This window comes from Anas platyrhynchos, chromosome 7 (genome assembly GCF_047663525.1).
Source record: "Anas platyrhynchos isolate ZD024472 breed Pekin duck chromosome 7, IASCAAS_PekinDuck_T2T, whole genome shotgun sequence".
NCBI classification, from domain to species: Eukaryota; Metazoa; Chordata; class Aves; order Anseriformes; family Anatidae; genus Anas; species Anas platyrhynchos.
In genome coordinates this window covers 33,366,658-33,390,822 of record NC_092593.1, presented here as the reverse complement: position 1 = coordinate 33,390,822, position 24,165 = coordinate 33,366,658, and the positions used below count along the sequence as shown (strand labels likewise).

Genomic DNA, 24,165 nt, shown 5'->3' with positions numbered 1-24,165 from the left:
AGAGCTGGACTGACTGCTTCCATATCATGCACCCTTCTTCTGTTAGCTTGACTCCTGGTTACTAAGGAGCCTGAAGCAGTGATGTTAATTGTGGACACAGGGAGATTCGATGGGGTAAGAGTCACGGTGGTAACAGCAGAAAGGTTCTGTACAGAGCGCTGGTTGAATATACACCATATTCATCAGGGTGTCAGTTAAAGCTTTTACACTGTGCTGGAGCTCAGCCAGCAGAACGCTCAGGCCTATGCACAACATTAGGCATAAATGAACAGGTCTCTTGGAGCCAGGGTTTGTATCAGGCTCATTGAAGTGGGGTCTTTATGGGAAGAGACTTTCCTATGTGTCAAAGTCTTCTGCTTTTTCTGTGTCTGCCTGTCCAGACTGCTTTGCATGCACCATTTGTGTTGACTGCATGCACAATCACGTCTGAGTTTACTAGAAAACTAAGCACCCTTTTGCAGTTAGCAGAAGAGTTGATGCTCCCCATAGAGCTGATATTTCAGACTAACTAATTCCATCCTGTTTAAGGTCCCAGGAGGATGGATACTTTTCTGATAAGAAGTTGACAGTTAATAGCTTTTAAATATGAAGCTAATGTCTTGCATGATATAAATCGGTCGCAGGGTGCAAGTGCATATACTGGGTGCAGGACCCATACTGGTCCACTCTCACCTTGTGCTGAATTTCTTGTTTGCTTCAGAGGCAAACCTTGTGTTCTGTTACAGGACCTGAGCCTTCTGGCTCCTAGGTTACTTTAGACAGCACAGTAGAGCACTTATCTAGCTAGAGCAGAAAAGGACGCCAAAATACCCAGCTGCTATTAGTGAAACTTAGACCCGTAGTTTGCTGTGATATGACTTGATTTGATGGATGTCGTTGCAGGCTCAGAACTGCCTCACAAAGCTGTACAAACTGGATAGGATGCAGTTCCGGCAGACCATGAGGGATTATGTGAACAGGGATTCTCTCAATAATGTAGTGGATTTCCTGCATGCTTTACTAGGATTCTGTATGGAGCCAGTCACAGACAGTAAGTACAGTTGGCATCAACAACTCTCACCTGAATGTTCCTAAACTTTACTGTCAGAATGAAGCCATGTCTTTTTCTTGGCCTTTAAAAAAAATAAAAAGAAAAAAATAAAAGTGGATTTAAATCCTCAGATTATACAGACCATATCCTCAGCCAGCACAGGTGAGTGGAGTTGGAACTCCTCTATTTGACCACCTGGTGATCTCATACCATGAACTTGCATTAGCCAGTGCACCTGAAATTGAAGGCATCTCTTTTGATTCATCCTACCTGTTGTTCATGGCTCTTGAAAGAAAATATTTTCATTAACTATGCCTCAGGAAGGAACTTTGCTATCTCATGGCATGACCAGGCACCAGCTGAAATGGCCTGTTTAATCCACGGTTTATTTTGAATGGAGATATAATTGAGCATTAAAACCCTTCATGGTGCCTCAGGTGAGGCAGGAAAAAGCAAGAACAGATTGAAGAAACAATATGAACACACAGATGTGCATGCCTACAATACAACTGTGTGTGTGTGCATGTATATGTTTTTTATTTTCTTTTTTAGTTAGGAAAATTATTTAGGATGCTATTTAAATGACCAGACATTTCTGATTGGTCACTGAGTGTGACAGTAATTAACAATGATTGTTTACAGAGTAAAAATAACTGTTCCAGGTATTTGAGGAGTCTGCCTTGTCTGTTAGCTTCTCTTTGATCACAGGCATTTCAGAGAGAGCATAAAAAAATCAATGTAGCAGGCTTTTGTGAAGATGCCCACAGAAAACTTCCTCAATATTCACTAATTATTGACATGCTCATGCTTTGAAGAGTGACAGCTCATGCAGCTTTTCAAAGTTTTTCCTTTCACCTAATAAAACTGAGATGTTTCTTGTCATATGAACGTGTTTTTTGAATCTTTGAGAGCTTGGTCTCTTTATGCACCTTGCAAGAACAGTGTTCCTCTAGTTCAGAAGATTTTCTTTTCACGGGTATTGTCACTTTTCCATTTAATCAAACATCTCTTATTCTTTAGAATAGTAAATAGAAATGCTGGAGGTTTTCTTCAAATTTCACGTCTTATTTTATACACCTCTAAGTGAGAGATGTGGATAAATGGAAGTCTGACTTGTTCTAATCTTCTTGATCCTGTTTCATACTGCTATTTCTGGGAAGATTTCATCATTTTCATTTATTTTACACTTCCTTCAGCCTTATTTTTTTGTGAGGTGAGATTGACAGTACTAAGTATAAGATTTTAGACAAGGACCTGCACTTTTCTTGTATATCTAAATACCATAACAATTATCTTTTAGCCATCTTTTTAAAAACATTCTTAACCAGGGTGCTTGCTTGTACTTGAATTTCACAGACAAGGCTGGATTTGGGAATAACTTTACCACAGTGGACAACAAGTCTACAGCACAGAACGTGGAAGGTATCATTGTGAGCGCCATGTTCAAGTCGTTGATCACTCGCTGTGCTTCTACTACACATGAGCTACACAGCCCAGAAAACCTGGTAAGCTGCTGATTTCATATCTTCAAAGTTGCTTTTTCACTTGGGTGTGACCAGTGAGGCTTTGCAGTGAAGAAGGAATTTACTGTAGTCAAATACCATGAATATAGCAAGTGTTTTTTGTTGAAAGCTTGTTAAGTTCCTAGGCTGGGAACTTTCAGAATAATGCAGGCTCTTTTGGCAAAGTTCACAGTCTGAAAACCAGGTCCTGTAAGTCTTCCCTTCACTCTGTTGACCTCAGAGGTGGAGATGACTTGCCACATCACAGATCTGTATGAATGTTCAGAACTAAAAAGAGCCTTGAGTGTAGGAGTAGGCTGGGGAATGAGTCACTCCTCTCTTCCCATGATGTAGAGCTCTAAAATAATTAAGAAAAATTCCAAGACACCCACTGGTTTTGAAACAAAACATGCAGTTTTTTGCACTATGCTTTCCCTCCCACCCCTTCACTTGGCTTTTTCATGCTTTTTAAGATTATGGGCTAGATGAATGGGATGAAACAGTCTTTAAGGCATCTTTGCAGCTTCCTTATCTAGCCTCTGATCCCCCTACATTTGCTTCAGCCCACTGCAGAGCACGTTCCATAACAATAACGCTCCTCACTGTCTGCTTCTTCAGAGCACGCTAAATGGCAACTTTGCCAGCTTTTGATCTCAGCCAGAAAACACAAGCCCTGCGCATGGAGACATCAGACAACAACCAAACGAAGTAGTGGCCTGCTGAAGTACCTTAAGAACTATTAATTCTCACTGCTTCTTCACAAACTGCAAACTGAATTCTCTTTTCTTCTCATGATGTTGTGCTCCCCAGGGCTTGTACTGTGATATCCGTCAGCTCGTCCAGTTTATCAAGGAGGCTCATGGGAATGTCTTTCGGAGAGTAGCACTCAGCGCCCTCTTGGACAGTGCTGAAAAGTTAATACCAGGAAAAAAAACAGAGGAAGCAGAGCAAGAGCAGAAACCTTCAGGGAGCAAAAGGTTGGTGTCTGGGAGGGAGAAGGCAAATGATTAATTTGCATATGGCTGTATGACTATATGCAGTGAACACAAATGTAGAAAGACCAAGGGCTTGTTTTCAGAGCTTATGTTAGTTCCTAATGTGGATTCCTGTCCTATGGCAGCAGCCTCCTTTAAAATTTAATGAACTGAGGCAGTCATAGATTTATAGCAAAAGATGTTAACCCTCGCATAGAAGATGTTGAAGAGAACAGCACAATGGACACACTGGGAAGAGAAAAGGCTAAAAGAAGTAAAAAGCATAGTGTCAGTCCCACAGCACTGCATGAACACAGCTTTCAATGTGTGTCACATCCTGAGGAGGTTAGTGTTGCTTATCTGACAGGTAAACCCTGGTATACAAAACAAGTCCCAGAAGAAATCTAAATCTGACATGCTTCTGTGTCAAAAAGAAATTTTCTCTTGTGCTTTGAGGCTTGCCTTATTAAAATGCTGTGAAGGAGGATTAAGAAAGCTGAAAAGCTCCTAAAAACCTTGACTTTGCCTCTAAGGGCTGGTGCCGTTTTCGAGAATGACATATAGAGTGGCAATAAGTTGCTGAAGAGATGGTGCATCTCTAAAGCTGTTTCAGTGTTCAGCAGTGCTGATTTCTGGGTCGTATAGCTACGTGATGACCACGAGATGGACCATCCATTCACTTTAGCTGATGATGTACATTGTCTGCATAGGTCCGAGGTGGGAAGCATCATCATTGACAAGGGTCAGGCATCAGCTGCACCCGATGAATGTCGCAGTTACATCTCCAGCCGCCCAATGCAAACTCCAGAACAGTAAGTAAATATTATTTCACTGCATTTTTGCCAGCAGCTTCCATCTGGGATTAGTACATTGCATATTAGATAACTGGCATATAGATAACTGCTGTAAGGCATTGCATATTTGAAGTCTCTGCTGTCCAAACAACCGTGCCATTTCATATTGAAGTAAACTTAGTTGGTATTCCTAAGAATTTTAGAAAAATTTATGAATAGCTACTGGTCTCCTAAGTTACTTTGGACAAGTCTTTTAACTTCTCCATGCCTCTGAATACCAGTCTGTCTTGTTAAAGTGCTTTGAGATGCACTGGAAGAAGACAATGCAAGGGCCTGAGCTCTATTATTATGTATTCTCCGGCATTATCTGAGCCTGCAAAGTCTCTCCCTTGCTGAGACTGCAAGGATAACCGAAAGGCCTTTATTGTTGTGCAGAATTACGGCAAGCTGTTCTGCTCTGAGCCCTGCCATAGCCATAGGAGATTGCAAGACTACAGCAAAATATGCTGTCCCCATTCCAATAAGTTAATGAGAACTGTGACTCCAACAGATTCACAAACAGCTATCACGATGTTCTAAAGCTCTTCAGTATACACACTTGTAGAAAGCACCAGTGTAGTCTTGTCAATATGGGTCATTTTGACCTGAAGAAGATGATTTACTTTTCACTTGTAGGAACAGAAAATTGGAATGACTTGTTCAGTGGGCAAGCTCTTCGGGGTAGAAAAGATTTTTATTATGTGCCTTGAACAATATTGAACAAGTTGTCAAACTTGATTATGTCTCACTGAGAAGAGTATGTTTGGAATTCAAAATATAACAACCTCAAAGAATAGAGAGGTCAGGAGGGGGCTGTGGGAAGGAGACCTCATTCCCCTGAGCGTCCAAACTTCACTGAAGTTCAGCTCATGTTCTGCATCCTTTTTCCTCCAGTGATGAGCAAATCCAAGGCGCTGTTCTGGGACGCAAGGACTTCTGGCGAAAGATGTTCAAGTCACAGAGTGCTGCAAGTGATACCAGCAGTCAGTCTGAGCAGGACACATCCGAATGCACCACTGCTCACTCTGGAACCACTACAGACAGGCGCTCCCGCTCCCGTTCCCGACGAATCTCCCTTCGAAAGAAACTCAAACTCCCCATAGGTAAATGTATGTCTCTTCATATTCTATATACATACTGCATGTGCAGAGAAACACAGATATATATTAAGATATTCAGATATATTGTAACACAGTTCCTTATTGTCCAAGTATACTGTATATTCTCCCAAGACAAGGCGGGGAATGCTGCATGCTCTCTCCACTTTGCAAATGGAGAACTGAGGCAAAGGGAAACAACCAATCTACCAAAGGTAGCAGAGAGTATCAGTGGCAAAACAGAACATGCAATCCATGTCTCCAAAGTAGTATGCTAGTAGCTTAATCTTCCAGGCATTGAAGAGAAATAATCCAAATAGCATCTGATAGATAAAACATACATCATTTACAGATCTCAGGACCCAGCCTTGCATGGTAGTTAATGCATGTAACATGAACCGGTTTCCTTCCCTTTCCTTCCCTTTTGCCATATCCTGGCGTGGCTATTTCAGAGGGTATGTGCACAATTGCTAAGAAATTAGTTCTGTTTGGAAACATTTTCAGAAGTGTTCTGAGTAGCTTATTCTGCAACAGGGAACTGGCTGAAGCGCTCCTCCCTCTCTGGCCTGGCTGATGGGGTAGAAGATCTTCTAGATATCAGCTCTGTTGACCGTTTGTCGTTCATCAGGCAGAGTTCCAAGGTAAATGCATTAGACTCGGTTGCAGAGAGCTTGTAAGGACAGGATCTGACCATTTGCAGCTGTCCAAGGAAACACTCTAATCAGGGTTGGCATTGTAGTCAATGTGACAGAAGTCTTCAGAACAGAGAAATCAGAATTTGGTACTGGACTTCAGCACCGTAAGGGAGCCTCACATTTAGGTGGCTATCCACTTCTTAGAGCAATGCATAAATATTTGTGTCAAGTACAAAGAGTCCTCAGAGTCAGGGCAAGGAGGAAAGTAGTTGTTCTGGCATTGGACATTACAGCACTGCTGTTTTCTGAAAGCAAGAATGTCTTTTTATTCCCCCCCCCCCCATACTCTTTTTCCACCCCTGTCCTTGCACAGTAGAAAAAATAGCTTCTACATAATAGGATGTGTGTTCATTCTTCTACCAGCCTATACTCACTTCTGTCTGTGAAAAAGCGTGGCAGAGCTCCACCTTTTGCCATTCTGTGTTGCAGGATTTCCAAATCCTGTCTGTCTCTAAATGCTGATGCACTGCCTTCTGCAGCAGATGCAGCATGTCGTCTCCTCTAACTCCATGCAAGTGAGAACATTCTTATAGAAAACAGCAGCTTTTCCTCCTATCTATAAATAAAAGCAGTATTGACTGGAGACAAGCTATATTTGGGCACCTTTTTTTTTTTTTTTTTTTTTTTTTAATGTGTAAGCTGTCCTGTACTTTACAATACTGGAAAAATACTGAGGAGAAGCTTTAATGAAGCACTACCAATATTTGGTGTAACATTGAAGAGTATGATGTTGCCAGAGTGCTTGGGAGATAAGAGTATAGTTGTCTGATAATGAAGTTCAGAATGCAATCTTGGTAAAAGAGTAAGGTCACAAAGTGTTAAGACCTTGTCAGGAAGAATAATGGAGCTGATCCTCTGCAGGAAGGACGTGCTGATGGTGGCTGTGGTATGTGAGTAACTCCATGTAGACTCTTCTGGAATGCGAAGAAGACTGGGTTATACCTCCACTGTACTTGTCGATCTTTGTTCTTTGAGAGAGAGATGCCAGCCCTGTTAATACACTTAAGTTTTAACTGTTGGTCACATTTCTCCATGCTTTGTGCCTTTACAGCCTCATGTGAAAGACCAATCCTTTAAGCAGAAAGCTTAAAAGATTAAGTGCTTCAGCCTACGTAAGTCTGTGCAGACCCACTTGTGTTGCTATGGTGATCCACTGTATTCCTGTATTGCTGTAAATGCTTTGGTCTTCTTGCTTAGACATGAGATGGTGGCGTGGCACAGCCTGACCTGGCCCTCTGTCTTTGCTCAGGTGAAGTTTACCAGCGCAGTGAAGCTGTCAGAAGGAGGGGGGCCAGGAGGTGGCCTGGACAATGGGCGAGATGAAGAGGAGAATTTCTTCAAGCGTCTTGGTAAATGGCGCACCTGCCGAAGACACCCATCCAAGCTTCATCACACAGAAGAAAAAGATGGTTAGAAATCAGGGTTCTCGTCTCCTTTTTACTTTCTTTTTATTTTATTTTTTAGCCTATTTCTTTCTGTATTTCATCCCTTACCCTTTTTTCCTGCTTTCTCCATAGTTTTTGTATCCATTCTTGCCTTCTCCAACTTTTTAGTCTCTGTAACTGTTTTCTTTCCCTTCCTTCTTTCTTTTGTTTTGATTTAGAAAAACCTCTAGCAAAGTCATTTTTTTTTTTCCAGACAATCCAAATAAATTATGCAAATACAACATTTGGGCTTCTTAAATCAAATTGAATTTGATCAACACACTTGAAAAATTAATGCTTGCTTCAAAGCACTGATTCAGTTTGAAATTAGGTGTGTAAATCTTTCATTGCTTAATATAACAATGGGTATTCCATCAGTTTTTTTGTTTTTTGTTTTTTATTTTCCAATTTGTGACCATTTGACAGTTTTAGCAAAGATCAGCACTGATGAAATGGAAAACCCTGCACAAACCTTGTTATAATTATCTCTTTTCTTCTGTGTTGCATGTCTAGTGTCTGCATACCATTCGTTAGGGATGCTGTCCCTTTTTCTTAGCACACAACATAATGATAACACTACTTTTCCTTTCCACAAAAGTATATTTAATTGCAATGCATTTTCAAAATCTGCAATGTTTCAAAAGTGCCTTTATGAATAATATGAGGTCATGATATATTCTCTTTTCAAATGTCATGCAGCCATTCACATGCTCATGTCCTTGGCTCAGAGTTCATCTTTGTTGTCAGGAAGACAACCTTGTATCTTGAAGTTCTATTCCTGTTTTTCAAAACAAACAAAAGCCTCCCAAAAACACATGAAAAAGTGTAGCTTTTCTTTTTCACCATGACCTCTGTATCTTTACATTAGCTGGTCTATTCTCTGGCGTTACGTTTTTTATTTTCTGACATTACACTTCGGCACTGCTTTGCATGTATTTTACCATCATCTGTCCCAGACCTGCCATGCAATGTGTGTAAGCCATTGTTTAGGCAAGTGGTATTAGCAAAGGATGAGCATATCTCATAAACTGGTCATCATTCCACCACTGCAGAAACACTGGTGGTGGTTTTCAGCCCATCTACCAAGTTAAAAATATGTTCCTCTAGAAGGAGGTTGCCTCAGCACAGTAGGTTTTTGTTTTGTTTTAGCTGAAGGTGAAAACCCTGACAATAGAATGAATTGCATTGTTTTCCTCATCCACTGCTTCGCACTGAAGCGGGTGTGAAATGCTTCCACCATCTTTTGTTCCAGCTCTTCCCAGGAACAAACAACTCGGGCAGCAAGATCTTTAGACTTCCACAGCTGTTTCTATGGCGCTCATATTGTGATTTTGCTTCATATTTTCTTGCAGGAAATACTGTTTTTTCACCGTGACAGTGCTGATTTTTCACCTCTGTGAGTTTGCTTTTGTCTAGAGTGCCTGTATCTTGATTTAATCACACGGACTTAGTCTCGACCCTGTGAACACCAATAGCGTTGCTCCATGTGTGTGGCAGATCTTAAAGTCTATATAAAACTCAGATCTGACACATTAGTTATTGACTTTGTGGACTTCGGAAGCATTGTCCACATTACAGCCTTCTGTGAATAACATCAGATTTTGTCTAATCAGTGGCAAGAAATTGAGGCTTTTTGTATAGCTGTGAGAGAAGAGATGTACATGACACATGCTTCGTTTTGACATACACGTGCATTAGAAATGGGATAATAAAAGCGATGCAACTTGCCATTAGCAAAAATATTGGTTTAGCTGTACATACCTGTGTGTATGTACATGCACGCGCATTTTGAAATCAATGTGAGGCCTTTTCAGGTGGTTTATGACACAGTAGAACAGGATCATGTATGGTGCTTTCACCTTTGCAGTGCTTCTGTGTATTCCATAGAAATCAACATGTTTTATGTGTTTATGGAGAGGAGAGCAGAAGTCTGTCAAGATGAATGGGTGTACTATTAGATCCCTCAAGGTATGACGCTGAAGTATTGTTCTGGAACATATTTCTGCCTTCTCATTCCTGACATTCATGATGCTATGCCATTACTGTGCTCATAATTTTCCATGTGGTGCTTCCTCTTGTGTTTTTGGGTTTTTTAACACAGTAGGCCAAATTGAAAAAGAAAACACAGAAATACCTCACAGTAAGTAAATACACAGATATTTTAACATATAGAATAATTTGTCACATCATTTATGAATTGTAATCTTCATTGTGATACATCATCTAGACGACTGGAAATTCTGTCTGTGTCAGATATGTATGTATGCATCTGTGTGCGTGTGTATGTGTTTGTGTATATATCTGTATGTGTGCATATGTATACATATATATACACATAAATATATGCACATTCATGCATAACAAATTGTTTACTTTAATGATCTTTATACTAAGAACACAGCATATATACAGAAGTGAGTTACCATATGTTTACATGAGAGCCTTGCTGTTTCTTCAGACATTTACTGAAGACATTTTCAGTGACCATAGAAGTTGCCCAGGATGTTCAAGCCATACAGTACGGGCGAATCAGAGCATGTGCTTGCTCCAAGGGACGATCTTGCATTTACCCTGGAAGCAGCTCTGGGGGGACAGGTGCTTGGATACCCAGTGTCCTTCTATGCTGGAAAATGATCTTGAGGCTCACTGGGTGAGATTCCTGCAGGGTTGAGTCACACTAACCCTTTGTAAACCAGAGAGAGCTCCCCTGCTGACAGCAAGGCATAGCAGAGGACAGCTATCAGCTGCTTCTGAAGGATTCCCTTGCAAAGCATCAACATGAGTGCAAGGCTGGGACTGCAAAGGGCTGGAGTGATTGACTCTAGGTAGTACCACTCACCCTAGGTGAACAAAGATTTTTATAGTGGGGTGTTAGGGAGGTGCCTTAGACAAACCTTTATTTACCAGAAAGTCAAGTTCCAGTTCTTTATCTCGTAACAAGCACAGCCCTAACAGGGGTCTGCATACAAAACATTTTTTGTACCTCAGACATGAGTTAGTGTTAAAACAGGCATAGCAGGAAAGCTCAGGGAGGATTCTACAGGCTGTAAGGAAACAAGAGGAGTTGAAAGAAAAGGGTATTTGTGCCTGCTTATTTATGTAAGTGTTCTGCCTGTTCTTTCTACTTTTTTATTTGTTTGTTTGTTCCATTTTGATGAAGTATTTCCCAACATAGGAACATTTTGTTTACTGGAAAACTATGTACGGCTTCACTGAGAGAGAAAAGCCACAGATGTTGTAAAGAAGTCTCTTGATATTTGATACGAGGGAAAAAATGAAGATAACACATTGCCATTTTCTGTTGTGACTATTTGTAGTGGATAAGTGCTTTCTAAGTAATGCTGGGAACTGAAATCTCAATGGGACTTGATGATTTTCAGTCATTGTTCTTTCCTGATGAAGGAAAAGTCACAAAGTCCTGTAGAGCTGACATTTTGCCTCTTGTCTTCCAAACCCATGTTTAAAGCAAATCTTGAATTCTTCACTCAGTGTTGTCTTCTTCAGTGCTTTATCCTTCAGTATTCTCTAACCTTTTGTACTTTCACACCTAAACAGAGTATTGTAGATAAAGACAAACAGCCCCAGAAGCTGACTATTCTTGTTTTGGCCAGCCACCTTGGCCTTAAAACTTCTTTTGTGGTTTCTCATCTGTGTCTTTCTGTCACTCTCTCAACTCTGGGTACAGACTGCACAGTGATCTCCTGCATTAGGAAGCATTAATTACAGTCTGCAATGGGATTTGTCGATCTACCATGTGACCTCAGCACGTGGAGTTTGAAATCATGCTTGAAAGAAGCCCTAAAGGGAATTGCTAACTTTATTCTCAAAAGGAATTTGTATAAGGGAGCCTTCCATCCCAAACAATGCAATACACTTTAAGGGAGAGAGGCTGGAATGGTGGAAGATAACTAGAAACAGAGTCCAGTCTCACTTTGGGTGTTCTGGTCATTGCAGAAGACGTATGCATAAAAATTAGACAATATGTGATTTTCACATGAAACGTTTATAATATTTACTACTGATTTTATGTCCTATTAGATGATATAGTATTACTTAATATATGGACAATTAGGTTTATGTATCCTCCACTTTAAAGTTAGAGGCTGATAGAAAAGCAAGTAAGGTAGGAGGGTATTCAGGAAAAAGAGACAGTAAGCATGATTTTCTGTATTAAAGAAGTGGGGAGGAAGGGTCATGGTCTGGTTCACCTATGTTGGAGTAGGTTTGGGTTTTCCATGCCAGTTAGGGTGGCATTGTTTTGGGCAGACATCAGCGTGACCAAGACCAGAATCTGTCTCGCTGTACACCTATTTCATGGAAGTCATGATAATGTAAAAATGGCCCTGTTATCTTCAAGCTAGTACATCAATGTGAGGAGGGGATTTAGACCAAGACTGCTCCTCAAGATTTTTGTACCACTATTCTAACTGGTAAGAGACTGTGTTCCTTTCTCCCTACCCCTCCCTGCAATCCCCTCTGTACTCCTTACCTCTTCAGGTTGCCATAGCTTTGATGATCACTTGACCTCCAACCAAGAAGGAGGAAAATCCAAGAACGTTGTGAACCTGGGAGCGATCCGCCAAGGGATGAAGCGCTTTCAGTTTCTCCTGAATTGTTGTGAACCAGGCACTATCCCCGATGCCTCCATTTTGGCAGCAGCCCTAGATCTTGTAAGTCATTCTTTGGTTTGTTTTTACCTGCTGAGTGAGAGCATGTGCGTACGTGGTGGTCCGTTGTCGCTCACTGATGTCGGTCATGCCCACGCAGATAGCAGGTAAAGCATTTATAGCAGTGCCAACGGGTAGTGCTGTTAGCAGCTGGAGTTTTAGCACCCATGACTGGATGAGCATGCAGAGAAATTGGATCTTTTTTTTTTATTACATGGCTCCGCACAAATAGATTATTGCTAGCACAAAGCTTTTTAGTGTCAGACTTCAAATTTTGCTCACAGCCGTTCTGCTTCTGCTCCTACTGTCAATACTAACTTTCAGAATAAGGACTGAAGACTAAGTAGCTACCTGGGGAGGCACAGTAATTCCACTCAGGAGTTCAGATAGAGTTATAAATATACTAGGCAACATTAAACTATTAGTCACCAGAGCCAGTCAGTGGAAAAAGCTTCAAATGCTGCTGTGCGTGCTTTTAAATGCAGGAACTGCTAATTTGCAGATCTAAGACACAGAAGTGACATAATTCAGTCCCTCCTGCCTGACAGTGAGTGTCTCTTCTGTACCTCCTTCCTTCCTTTCCTTGCAGCTGCTTTTTTTTTAACAGTCCCTTCTGTTTATAAAGCAGTGGTTTTCAGCCTGTGGTTCATGGGCCAGTGGGACTCTGAGATGATTGTGAGAGGATGTGACAAAGACAGCCAAGAAAAGCCATCCAGTTATTTGTAACTTGTCTGCACAGTGTTCTACTTCTGTGTTTGGCTGTCCGCAAACTGAGAAAGGTTGAAAGCCACTGCTCTCACAGCATCCACATCCTCTATCCCACTGTCTTCCTATTTGCCACTTCTTGCCTCTTAAACTGTCGTGCCATTTGTGCTCATACTCAGTTTTTTTGCTCACTGCTGGAGATGCCAGACCTATGGACTCCCATTCTGCTAGTGCCCTGCTCTGAGCTGTGCTGTCTTGTCTGCTCCATAATTCTGGGGGTGATATACTCTGTGCACCAACTCTTTACATCATTCTTAACCTTGCATCCTTAGGTCCCATCCATCCCAGCAAGTCTGCCTTAATATTGGCCAAAAGTCACTGTTGCTATCACATCACAGCTAGTTCTACTCTTTGGACTGCTTCCTGTCTCTCTTCCAGTGGACAGATGCTTTCTTCACTAGTTCCCACTCTTCCTGTCAGGGTTTGTTGGCCCTCTGGCTGAAAGCTATGGAAGGAGTTGCTAGTTGTGAAGTCTGTCTTGCAGTCTCACAGCCAGAAGTGGTTCCTACCAGTCAGGGTTGCAGTGAACTTGGAAAATGGCTTGGGAAGATAGTTACTCGTGCTTTGCGTGCTGCACAAACACAAAATCATGCTTCAAGGCTGCCAGGCTACTACTACCCCATTGTACATGGGCAGGGAAAAGTCATTGCTGTCCAGTATGCCACTAAAATCCTTCCAGGGATGTGTTACTTTGTGTGCTTATGCATCAGCCTGTAAAACATGGATTTGGCAATTATTTCCTTATATCCTGAAAATGTCTTATTTATTTTTTAAATTTGTCACGTGCTTAAGACACAGACAGGCTTATTGTGTGCCTGTGTGTGAAGTCAACTGGAAACTACCGATATAAGTGAACAACTTTAAGATGTCTGTTCTGACTTCCCAGGCTGGCTTTTATAAAACCGTTTCGCTCTGTTTCCTTTCCCATGTAATGATGAAGATGGCTTCAGTGAGGGGCTGCAGTGTAAGGTAGCTCTCTGGCCAAAGCACATGGTAAGAGAGCAGCCTTGTTAAAATCTGGCTATGAAGAGTAGCCTGAGTAGTGTATTTGTTAGTCCACAGTGACTCATTTAAAATCAGTAGAATCAAAATTATTACAGTGAATAAAGTGTTGATTTCACTACAGCCTCTGCGCATACGAGTATTAATACTTACATGCATATCAAGCACTATACAATTTTAGAGGATTTGGTAGTATTCTTAAGTCAGTACCATCAGCATATTTTAATTCATTGCTGGGTGGATTGCAGTTCTTACAAGTTGCCTTTGGAGATCGTCAGGCACTTACATTCTGTATTTCTGTATTTGCTGTCAGTCTGCAATCATCTAGTGAAGGCAGAACTGTAGCACGGCATCTGCTATGAAAAATTTCTAATACTTCCCAAGATCATTGAAAACTCTGGACCAAGGCCTTTTCTTGCTACTTGTGACTGGGATTGTGATACAGAGCAGAAAATAATACTATAGCTGCCTGAAATTCTTTTTTCTTTCTTGGACTTCCACTGTGTGGTTTCAGAGAGGGTGTGACCTGATACAAATCACAGATTTTTATGTTATGAGAATTTGTAATTCTGCAGCCTAGTAGCAGGGAGCCAAATGAGCTGGCTTTAATAACTGCCCCTTCAGAAGATATGCACAAAGTGGTTATGTACCACGAAGGAGAAATTTGTGACATCTATTGGAATGCATACACACCTTCTCCTTCATTTGTTGTCTTCTGTTGTATGTTCCCTGTTACATCAGCAATCTGAGAATAAGACAACTGAAACCCCAGTCTGTCATTCCAGTGACCACGATTTGGTCTTTTTCTCCACATTTTCTCATTGCTTTGCCTGCAGATTTTCTTTGGGCTGTATGAAGTGCTGTACACAGGGGTATCATTATGGAGTAGCTATGGATTTGAATGAGAGCCCAAGGTTCTGGGATCAGAGTTTCTAGAAAGTCTGCAGCTAAATGAAGGAAATCTTGTTCAAATTACAGACTTTGGAAACTACTTTCAAGTACCTGTTCAGCTGGCATTTTTTTCTACAAAGTATTAGAGATACGTGGAAGTTATGAAGTCGCATGCACTGCAGGCTTCAAAAGATGACAGCTTGTCATCTCACTGTACCACTTAATGGCAATGTATGCTGTTATGGAAAATTCCCATATTTTATTTCAGTAGAGCACACCCAGCAGAAAACATTCTGTTTTTTTAACTTGTGTTTTCAGGCTTTTGAAGTAATAGTTGGAATCAGGTTTGATGTGAATTAAAAGCTGCTTAATTCATTTTATCCTGCCTAGTTGCTATGGCAATCTCTGAAAAATTAAAGGCAAAATTCTCCAGTTTCAGTTTTCATAAACTTCTTAAGCATACTCTTTCATGCATATTTTGACAAGAAATTCCATTCTTATACGGACTTAAAGATCTTTGATTAGCCTGGATGTTTATACAGGTTTGCCCCAGTGACTTAAGGAAATCAGAGTAGTGAAACAAAGGCTACATCCTTATGGAGATAATGATTTATTTATACATTAAACTCAGGATTTTCTTAGAATTAGAAACCATGTAGTTAACGTATTTTCCCAGAAACACCACCCATCCTTGACTGAATTGTATAAAGCTGCAAGCAATTTATGGCTTTGCAAGCATTTAATGACACTTGATAATATATTGCAGGTGGTTTCATCTCTATGTCACTGGCTGAAATCCAGACCTGGCAATAATAAAACTGAATTTCTTTCCCTTAAAAGAAATTTTGAAGGTTGGATGGCAAATAATACAATGTTTCAGTCTGGTCAGGTTTCTGTAAAGGGTTCCAAAAGGCCCTTGTCTAGCACTTTATAAAGAAGTTACCTAAAGTATCCTAATTAGAGTAACGTAAATGACTCAGATGGGAAAACATGAGCTTTCCTTTGATGAGTTTAGCAGAGTGGTGCTTACCACTATTCCACTTCTCCAGTATGTTCTTGAGAAGTATGATCTGCTCTGTTCTAACGTGCATCTCTTACCCTAGTAGAAATGCCATAATGGCACTGCTTTACCACAGTGTTTGAGAGGACCTAACAAGGAGTGGAAGGGCAGAAAGAAAGTCTAAGCTGCAAGAACAGGAATGCTTTCCAGTGTCTTGACTGCATGTAACCAGAGGCGTCAGGTGGGCTCCATTGTTCCCATGTCCCTGTTTGGGTAGGAGAAATGTTTGTCCACAGGAGGACATAGCACCTGGAAGGAAATCAGAGGTTGCACCGAATAGGTCCCCACAACAGATGACTGGGAATGGAAGCAAGGAGTTGTGTCATGGATTTTACTTGATTGTTTTTGCACATAATCAGAGAGATTTGAACTAATATTTTTGAGGCAATTCTCCTAGACTTTGCTTAATAATTCACTCATAACCTGTTTTCAGTACATGTGCTTGGCTACTTCTCTTGCCAGACTTAACCTCATGGCTAGACAAAGCAGAGCTATCCAGACAGCAGCTTTTGAGAGTACATGCATTTACTTTATGTACTTCAGAAGTAGATTGTTGCTATTTTGCCTTTTTTTTTTTTCTTGTAGGGACCAGTGGAAACATTTTTTTTCTCAAAGTGCCTTGCAGAGTATAAAAGAGGGCAAAAGAAAATTACTAGTGGTTGATTTGTTTTATAAAATTCATTGTCCTTGAAGCCAAAACTGGACCTAGACACTCTGTGGTCATAAACCTCTCCACAATCAGCTGTACTTGAACAGTAATGTGATGCTATAAATTTCCAAATCCATTTTGTATTTGCTCCCTCCTACCCAGGTCATTGCTTTTGCTCCTTTTGTACAAATCAGGTTATCTATTGAAAAGCTTCATTGGGAGTACTTGAAATTTTGTTAAGAAAGTGGTGGGTTCTTATTCATGTCAATTTAAGCAGTACAAAAATAATTTTCAAAAGGCAAAGCAATAAAGTATGTCTAATATTAAAGGTGGACTTGTGAATGGTTTCACAAGCAGGGACAGGCATGTGAGAGTATTGCTACTGTGTGAAGTTTTGATAGTGACCATGGTAACTTGTGTTCTTTTCAGCTATGCATCGCCTGCCTGATTCATTTCTCTCCATTTGTGATGTGTTTCTCTGTGGTGTGAATCCATCCCTGTCCATTCTGTTACATCTTCATCTTTCTCTTTCTGCTGCTTCAGGTTTCACTGAGCCTCAGGTAAGCAATCACAAGGAGCTTGTGCCCCGTGTTGTTCAGAAACTCCTCTCTCATGCACGGGGTCTTTATAGTGCTTCTGAATTTGGAATTCCTGTGCCAGGACACATTCTTCCTGCCCTCACACCCTATCCTAGATATGCTCCTTTAGTTATAGTAGCTGAGTGCTCCCATAACCCTTACAACATGTCTTTACAAGATTCCTGTATGCTAAGAAACTGTGATTTTATGAATGGTGAACTAAAACAGGAGACCAAGACTGGGTTTCCATCTTTTCAGTGCTTACACGTCTCCAGGTCTGGTGAAGGTTTTGCTATGTGAGAATACGAAAATAAAGTCCTTACCTATTTCTGTGTTCATATTTCACATGGACAACAAGCAATCTGTAATGGTTTTTCAAGGTGCTAGATACGAGTTTTGTTTCTGGTTGTGGATGAATGTCTGACTTCAGATTTCTGCCTTCCTGGTGAGAACATTGGGTCAGCTTTAATGTTCCTGCTGCTCAAAAGAATTGCTGAAAGATTGCTATTTTCTTCCATCATTTGAATAAAATATAATCAAAAAGCTTGTATTTTATTCAAATGATGGAAGAAAATAACCATCTGTAGTTTTCAGTTGCAAAAGGAAGTTGCATCAGGAAGCAATTAACATATTTTTTCTTGTTAGTGTAGAAAGCACATAATCCTTTTTCTTCTTCTTTTTTTTCTTTTTTTTTGACTGTCTTCTAAAAGGGATGACTCTCTTCCATCCTGTTAGGAGTAATTTATGCAGTACAGAATTTCTTAAATTTGGGAATTAATTTTTGGAACATTCTTTGAAAATTTCTTGCTTTCAACTTTTGATGAAAGCACTATTGAAGGCACTATTTAATAATGTTATACAGACCAGCTAAAGTTGTTCATGGACAATAGTTGAAGAACCTGCCCTTATAAATAGATGCTGATCTGTTTAAATTATCTCACTAAAGCTGCCAGTATCTAACTGCATAGAACACATGTTTGTGCTCTGTAAAATCCCAGCTAGGGAAGCATCAAAGCCAACTTGTGAATTGTGGACATTGTTTTATCGTTAGTTTTAAAACTTGCAGGCCACAGGGGTTTTGCTTGTGAAAATTGCAGGAAAAGAGGGGTAAGATGAAATGGAAATGAGGAGGACCATTTAATTTTAGTCACTTTCCATGGCTTGTAAAGATGTTATTTTGAACACAGCTGTAGACTGCTGTGAAGAAAGCTCCTTCCTGAGGCTAAGCTACCCTTTAGGAAACAGATTGTGGTGTCAATTTTTGAACGTACTTGTGAGTTGCAGAAGTCCACTTTATTGGTCTACCTTGGATCCTGCTAGGCCAATTCATACAAACCAAGATAGACTCGATATCATATCACCCAATAAAGAAAAGTACTCTTCCAAGTTGGGGGGTGAGGGGAGGTCCCTCTGAAAATTTATCAATGCCATCACTTCAGAGCTCAGCTGCCCGATGTGAAGTTCCAATACTAAATTGTATGGTACTTCCTTAAGTTGTTGCTATTATTATGGTACTGCTAAAGCAGTCAGGCCAGTGAAATTCTTATGACTTATCATAGATTCATAGAACAGCTTGGGTTGTAAGAGTCCTCAGAGATCACCTAGTTCCACCCCACCCTGTACAGGCAGGGACATCTCCCACTAGGTCAGGGTGCCCAGGGCCTCGTCCAACCTGGCCTTGAACACCTCCAGGGATGGGGCACCCACAGCTTCTCTGGGCAACTGACTTATGCCAGTAAAGGATTTCACTGTCCATATCTGCTTGTTCTAAGGACAAAACAGCACTTTTCCTAGTTTAGCAAGCCCGCATTCATGCTTCCACTCCCAAGCTCCACAAGCAAAGGCTTACTGGAGGAGATGAAAAGAAAACTTGACTCACTCCTCCAGTAGAAGTGTCAGGTAACCACTTCTGCTTTGTGGCAGCTAATGTGGTTTTTGAACGTAAGTGTTATAACAAGGGTGGTGAAAGAGAAGATTGTTTATAATGTGGCTCTTCTTGCCCCTTCGGTGGTCCAACTAAGCATGACTGCTCAGTCACTATGGGCCTTGATTTTATTAGCTTGAGGTGAGATTCATGGCAGAGATCCTGTTTTCAGACTTTGAAGAGATCACTCAGTCTGTGTGACCACATGGCAAGCCTGTAAAGTAATTGAATAAAGCACAAAATCCTCTAATATTTGTTTTTCCAAATGTATTTGTATTGAAGGTGGTTTTTTTTACAAATATTTCAGGAAGCTCCTGTAGTAGCAAGAGCGGCCCTGTTCCTTGAGTGTGCACGTTTTGTTCATCGCTGCAACCGTGGCAACTGGCCTGAGTGGATGAAAGGCCACCATGTGAACATTACCAAGAAAGGCTTGTCCCGGGGACGTTCTCCTATTGTCGGCAACAAAAGGAACCAGAAGCTGCAGTGGAATGCAGCTAAGCTCTTCTACCAATGGGGAGATGTAAGAGCTTGTTTCTCTTCTATTTACGTTTAAACGTAAACCAAAATGTAAAGGTAATTTGGTTATCTGCAGGATTTCAGTTTAAGTAAAATGGGGACTCAGGAGCCTCCTTTCCGAATTGCACTCCACAGCCTGCCCTTCCCTTGTCCTTGCCGTGTTCAGTTTGAGGATCCCTTCAGCCCACTCTCCTGTCTCCAGCACTTACTGTATACGAATGCTTAAGGAAGAGTAAGAGCAGTGTTTATGATAATACTTGCTCTTTTTTTAGCTTCCAACTCTTTAAAAACAGACCAGGGCTGTTTGGGCTAGATGTGGTGCTGTGTATTTAGCAACCTTCAGTGGATTTCTTCAAGGTATTTGTCCAGTCTCTCTTTGCACCCTTACAAACTGTTAACACTCGTCATTCTTTGGCAAGGAATTCTGCATAGCTACTGCATGTCATCTAAAGAACTGAGCTTGGCTTCTTCACGTTTTATTTGATCACGATCTTGTGCAATATGTGATCAAGACAATTGCCCTGCCTGGTCCTGTCAGTGCACTTGCAGTTTCTTTGGAAGCCCATGCCTGCTGAAGGTCTGATGCTTACTGCAAGTAAGCACAATTTCACACAATTTCACACAATTAAAAATACTGGGAGGAGTCCCTTTGACCTCCATGGTACCTGGTACATATGTCTAGCTGGAACTGAGCTTACTGCTTCTCACCTCTTTACACAAAACCAGTCATTTCTGCAGAGTGTCATGATCAAAAAAAAAAAAAAAAGAGGGGGTGCAGGTTCTCTATTTTCCATTTGCTAGGAAATCCAACAGTAGTTAAAGATCTATGACTGCTTTAATGTAAGGTTGGAGAACACGATGTAAATAATATGTGATAGATTGATTACTGCTTTCTGGAGACACAAGCAGACCATTTCTTACTTAAATGACTGAAACATAAAAGGGAAAAAAAATGAGAGATGTGGAGTTTATTTAACAATATACAGATAACTGAGATAACTATTGGCATCAGCTTGCAAACCACGATAATACCACCTTTTTCTCTTTGTATAGCAGTCTACTCTCTTCATTGTTGCTGAATTTCACAGGAACTACTTAATAACAAGGAAGAGGAGCTGTAATGCTGTCTTCTTTGTGACTGTTTATTTGTTTCTGCTTCACTTGAGCTGAGACAGGAAAATTATATAGTGCTAGCATGACCATCAGTTCCGACTTCCAGAAGATTCAGAAATCCTCTTTAATGTCTTTCTCTGAAACTATGCAAAGCCAAGAAGGCCGCAGGGCAAGTGTTTGTTAAAACTCTGTAATCAAACACATTTCCTCTTTTGCAAAGTGGTATCACAGGATCAAGTTTTACATACTTGTCCGTGTTCTCTTTACCTATCTGCAGCAAAGAAAATCAAATGCTCTGAAGTAAAGTCTACTTCTTGCTAACACACCCTTATCTGTAGCTTTGCTGACAGCAGCACAAGGGCTGTTTATATACTGATAAAGGTGCTAACAAACAGTCACAAAGAAACAGTCAATGCCCTTATAGAGAATGTTACAGTGGAAATTCAGTCTGCCTGTCTTCCTTATGTCAATCCCCTCTACACCATTACCCATGCACCTTCCCAGCTTTACGGGCATATGGTCAGCTTGTTGTTGGAAGGTGGATCAGGAAATCTCTTCTTTGTAAATGGAAGCAGGCTTTATCAGGCGTATGCAACTGTTTTATGGAGGAAATGTGGATTGTTACTGGATTCTTAAGCCACAGGATGGTTGTTCAAACAGAGGATGTAATTCTTGGTGGAAAGGCTTGGCAAAAATCTGGCACATATATATAGAGGGAAGACAGAAAATTGGAAGAAATTCATACTAAATACTGACCTATTTGTCATTTCTGTTGTTATTTGACACAATCTGCAAGAAATCTTCTGAAATCTGGCAGTTTTCAAATTTTGGTTGAAAAAAACAGGGAAATAAATAATGTTTTTTGTAGCAATTACTCTCTTATCATCTCTTTTTTTTTTTATTTTACTGCATTTGCAGACAACAGAAATGGAGCTGGGATATTCTCTTCTGGCTGGAACATCTTCTCAGCTTGCAAGGACCACTGCTGAGTTGGGCTGAAATTCTCACATCGTTGTGCTTTCTCTTTCTCCCTGTCTGCAGGCAATTGGTGTCCGCCTCAACGAGCTGTGCCACGCTGAGAGTGAGAGCCCTGCCAACCTGCTGGGCCTCATTTATGATGAGGAGACCAAGAGGCGCCTGAGAAAGGAGGATGAGGAAGAAGACTTTTTAGATGACAGTAAGGAGACTCCCTTTACTACAAGAACCCCCGCTTGTAAGAACCTCTGCTTTAGGAGCACTTAATTTTTCTTCTCTTTTCATCTTCTTGCCACTCAGTTGTATTTCCCAGTCCCTCACCTCCACCTCAGCTTCTTTCCCTGTTCTTTCTGTGCCTGGATGTACAACATGACAGATGGATAGGAGTACTGGGAAACTTTGAAGGAAAAGAGGGGCAAAAACAGGTAGTGAGTTGTAATTCTTGTATAGTAGCAAAAGTAATTATAAGCAGGGTAATTATTTATTCAGTCTTGCTGTCACTCAAATGTCCAAAGTGGTTCAGACTCCCATCCTTTCTAGTTATTTCTGCAGAAGTATTTTTGTAGGATTAGCTGCCTTTCTGTTTCTTAGCATTGAAGAAAAGAGTCATCTTCTCACCTGATATAAATTGGCACAGCTCTGCCAAAGGCTTTTAAATCTTGACTTCACTGTATTTGCCTGATTCTCAAGCAGAAACTTGGTACAGTATAAAAAGTATCATTAAAACCTGTGTAACAAGATGACTAAAATACACACATTTGTGTGTGTGTGTCTGTACATGAGAGTGGGAGGGTGATAAATCACTGATTCTGAAAGTCTAGGTAGGCATACAAATTCTAACACAGTCTGTGAATCAAAATAAGTCAAAACAGATCCTGTCGTAGGTGAAGGTGGTAACAAACATTATGTCCTCTCCAGACACCATTTGTATATATGTCTGTGCCGTAATGTACCACTGCCTGTATACATGTACTGTTGTTTGCCATTGGATATAGTGTGCTAGTACTGTTTGTGTATCTTCTGGTTTCATTTTCTGTGGTTTTAAGTTTGTTCTTACTGAATCAAGGCCAGCTTTGGGATAGAGGGAGCAGTGAAATGGCGTTTGTGGGAAATAATGTCAAGACAAGGTATTAGCACTAAGCTTAGACTTAGATATGTGCCACTGTGTATGTAGTGTGTCAACCCTAGCAGCCTGGGTTCCAGATATTTTATTGGTTTATTTAGGAGATGTATCCAAAACAGGAGAGTGCACATAAAGTTTTTCCTTTCCTGCACTGTGAATGGCTTTCGAAAGGTGAACAACTGCATTCCCATAATCAAGAGATGGAACAGGCTTTCTTGTCCCTGTTCAGCCACTGATAACAGGCATTCATAAGGGGACGTGGAGCTGCTTTAACAGGGCAGCCTAAGACACGAAAACAGAAAGCAAGTTGTGGTCTAGAAAGCTGTATAAAATCTCAAGTATTTCCCTGAAAGCCAGGGTATAAATAAAAGATACATAGTTTGCTTTCTTGCTGAAGGCAGAGGTTTTTTCTAAAGCTGCTCTGTGCACTGTAGAAATTGGACTGAGGAGCGTAAAACTTTCAGTTTGATATTCCTTTACCTTGTATATCTCGTCTGTATTTAACAGTTCAGGCTATTTTAGTCCCTACAAAGTCCATCTCCATTACAGGTAGTGCATACAGAGGAATAAACAAGCTTCACAGAATTAATCTGTTTTTATCTGATGCCTTCCGTGTCCTCTCATTTGTCTGGTTTGGACCGTTTCTTTGCAAAAAATAATTAGATTATACATAGGCAATACTAAAAATGGGTGTGGTTAGTTATTGTCACAAATAATTTTTATGTACTTTTTTTTTTTTTTTTACTGTTCTTTATCCAAAATAGTATTTCTCAAATTTATGAAGCATCAAAGAATGCTTCATAACTTTTCAAGGTTGGATTGCTTACAGAATGTAGGACTCTGGAAGCTGATTGTCTAGAATCAGTTGAAGCAAAACTTCAAGTATTTGGTAATCCCTTTCACAGAATCACAGAATATTAGGAATTGGACCTTGAAAGATCATCTAGTCCAATCCCCCTGCTAGAGCAGGAATACCTAAATCATGTCACATAGGAATGCATCCAGGTGGGTTTGAAAGTCCCCAGAGTCCTCCTCAACCCCCCTGGGCAGCCTTTTCCCTTCTCCCTTTATTTCAAGTTAAGTATTTGAATGTCTAACTTGAATAAGTAGTTTGATCTTTAAGGCCCCTTCCAACCCAAATCATTCTCTGATTGTTTATTCCTTAATTATCCCTAAATGGCACTTGGATTCTCTGCACAAATGAAGAAGCCTGATTTCAGAGGAGACTGTCTTTTCCAGTTCTCAGGGTAGTAACCAGTAATAGGCACAGTACATTTTTACTGTCTCATCATAATTCCATATATATTTAGAGAAATTTTTATATATTTATAGAACTGTAGATTTGTC

At 40.5% G+C, this 24,165-nt stretch overlaps 1 protein-coding gene across 13 annotated transcripts in view; it reads left to right on the top strand.

Moving 5' to 3' along the window:
- UNC80 (unc-80 homolog, NALCN channel complex subunit) overlaps positions 1-24,165 on the top strand; it is a 133,939-nt gene that overhangs the window by 38,290 nt on the left and 71,484 nt on the right. For 6 of the 13 annotated variants that reach the window (XM_038181816.2, XM_038181808.2, XM_038181814.2 and 3 more), the window contains exons 15-24: positions 883-1,030; positions 2,387-2,535; positions 3,343-3,509; positions 4,217-4,318; positions 5,234-5,448; positions 5,971-6,077; positions 7,381-7,540; positions 12,053-12,225; positions 19,399-19,611; positions 21,762-21,933. In XM_038181816.2, the coding sequence (XP_038037744.1) occupies positions 883-1,030; positions 2,387-2,535; positions 3,343-3,509; positions 4,217-4,318; positions 5,234-5,448; positions 5,971-6,077; positions 7,381-7,540; positions 12,053-12,225; positions 19,399-19,611; positions 21,762-21,933 (1,606 nt within the window). The remainder of the gene's footprint in view (positions 1-882; positions 1,031-2,386; positions 2,536-3,342; positions 3,510-4,216; positions 4,319-5,233; positions 5,449-5,970; positions 6,078-7,380; positions 7,541-12,052; positions 12,226-19,398; positions 19,612-21,761; positions 21,934-24,165) is intronic. The other 7 variants (XM_038181813.2, XM_038181812.2, XM_038181815.2 and 4 more) reach the window with 5 other exon arrangements.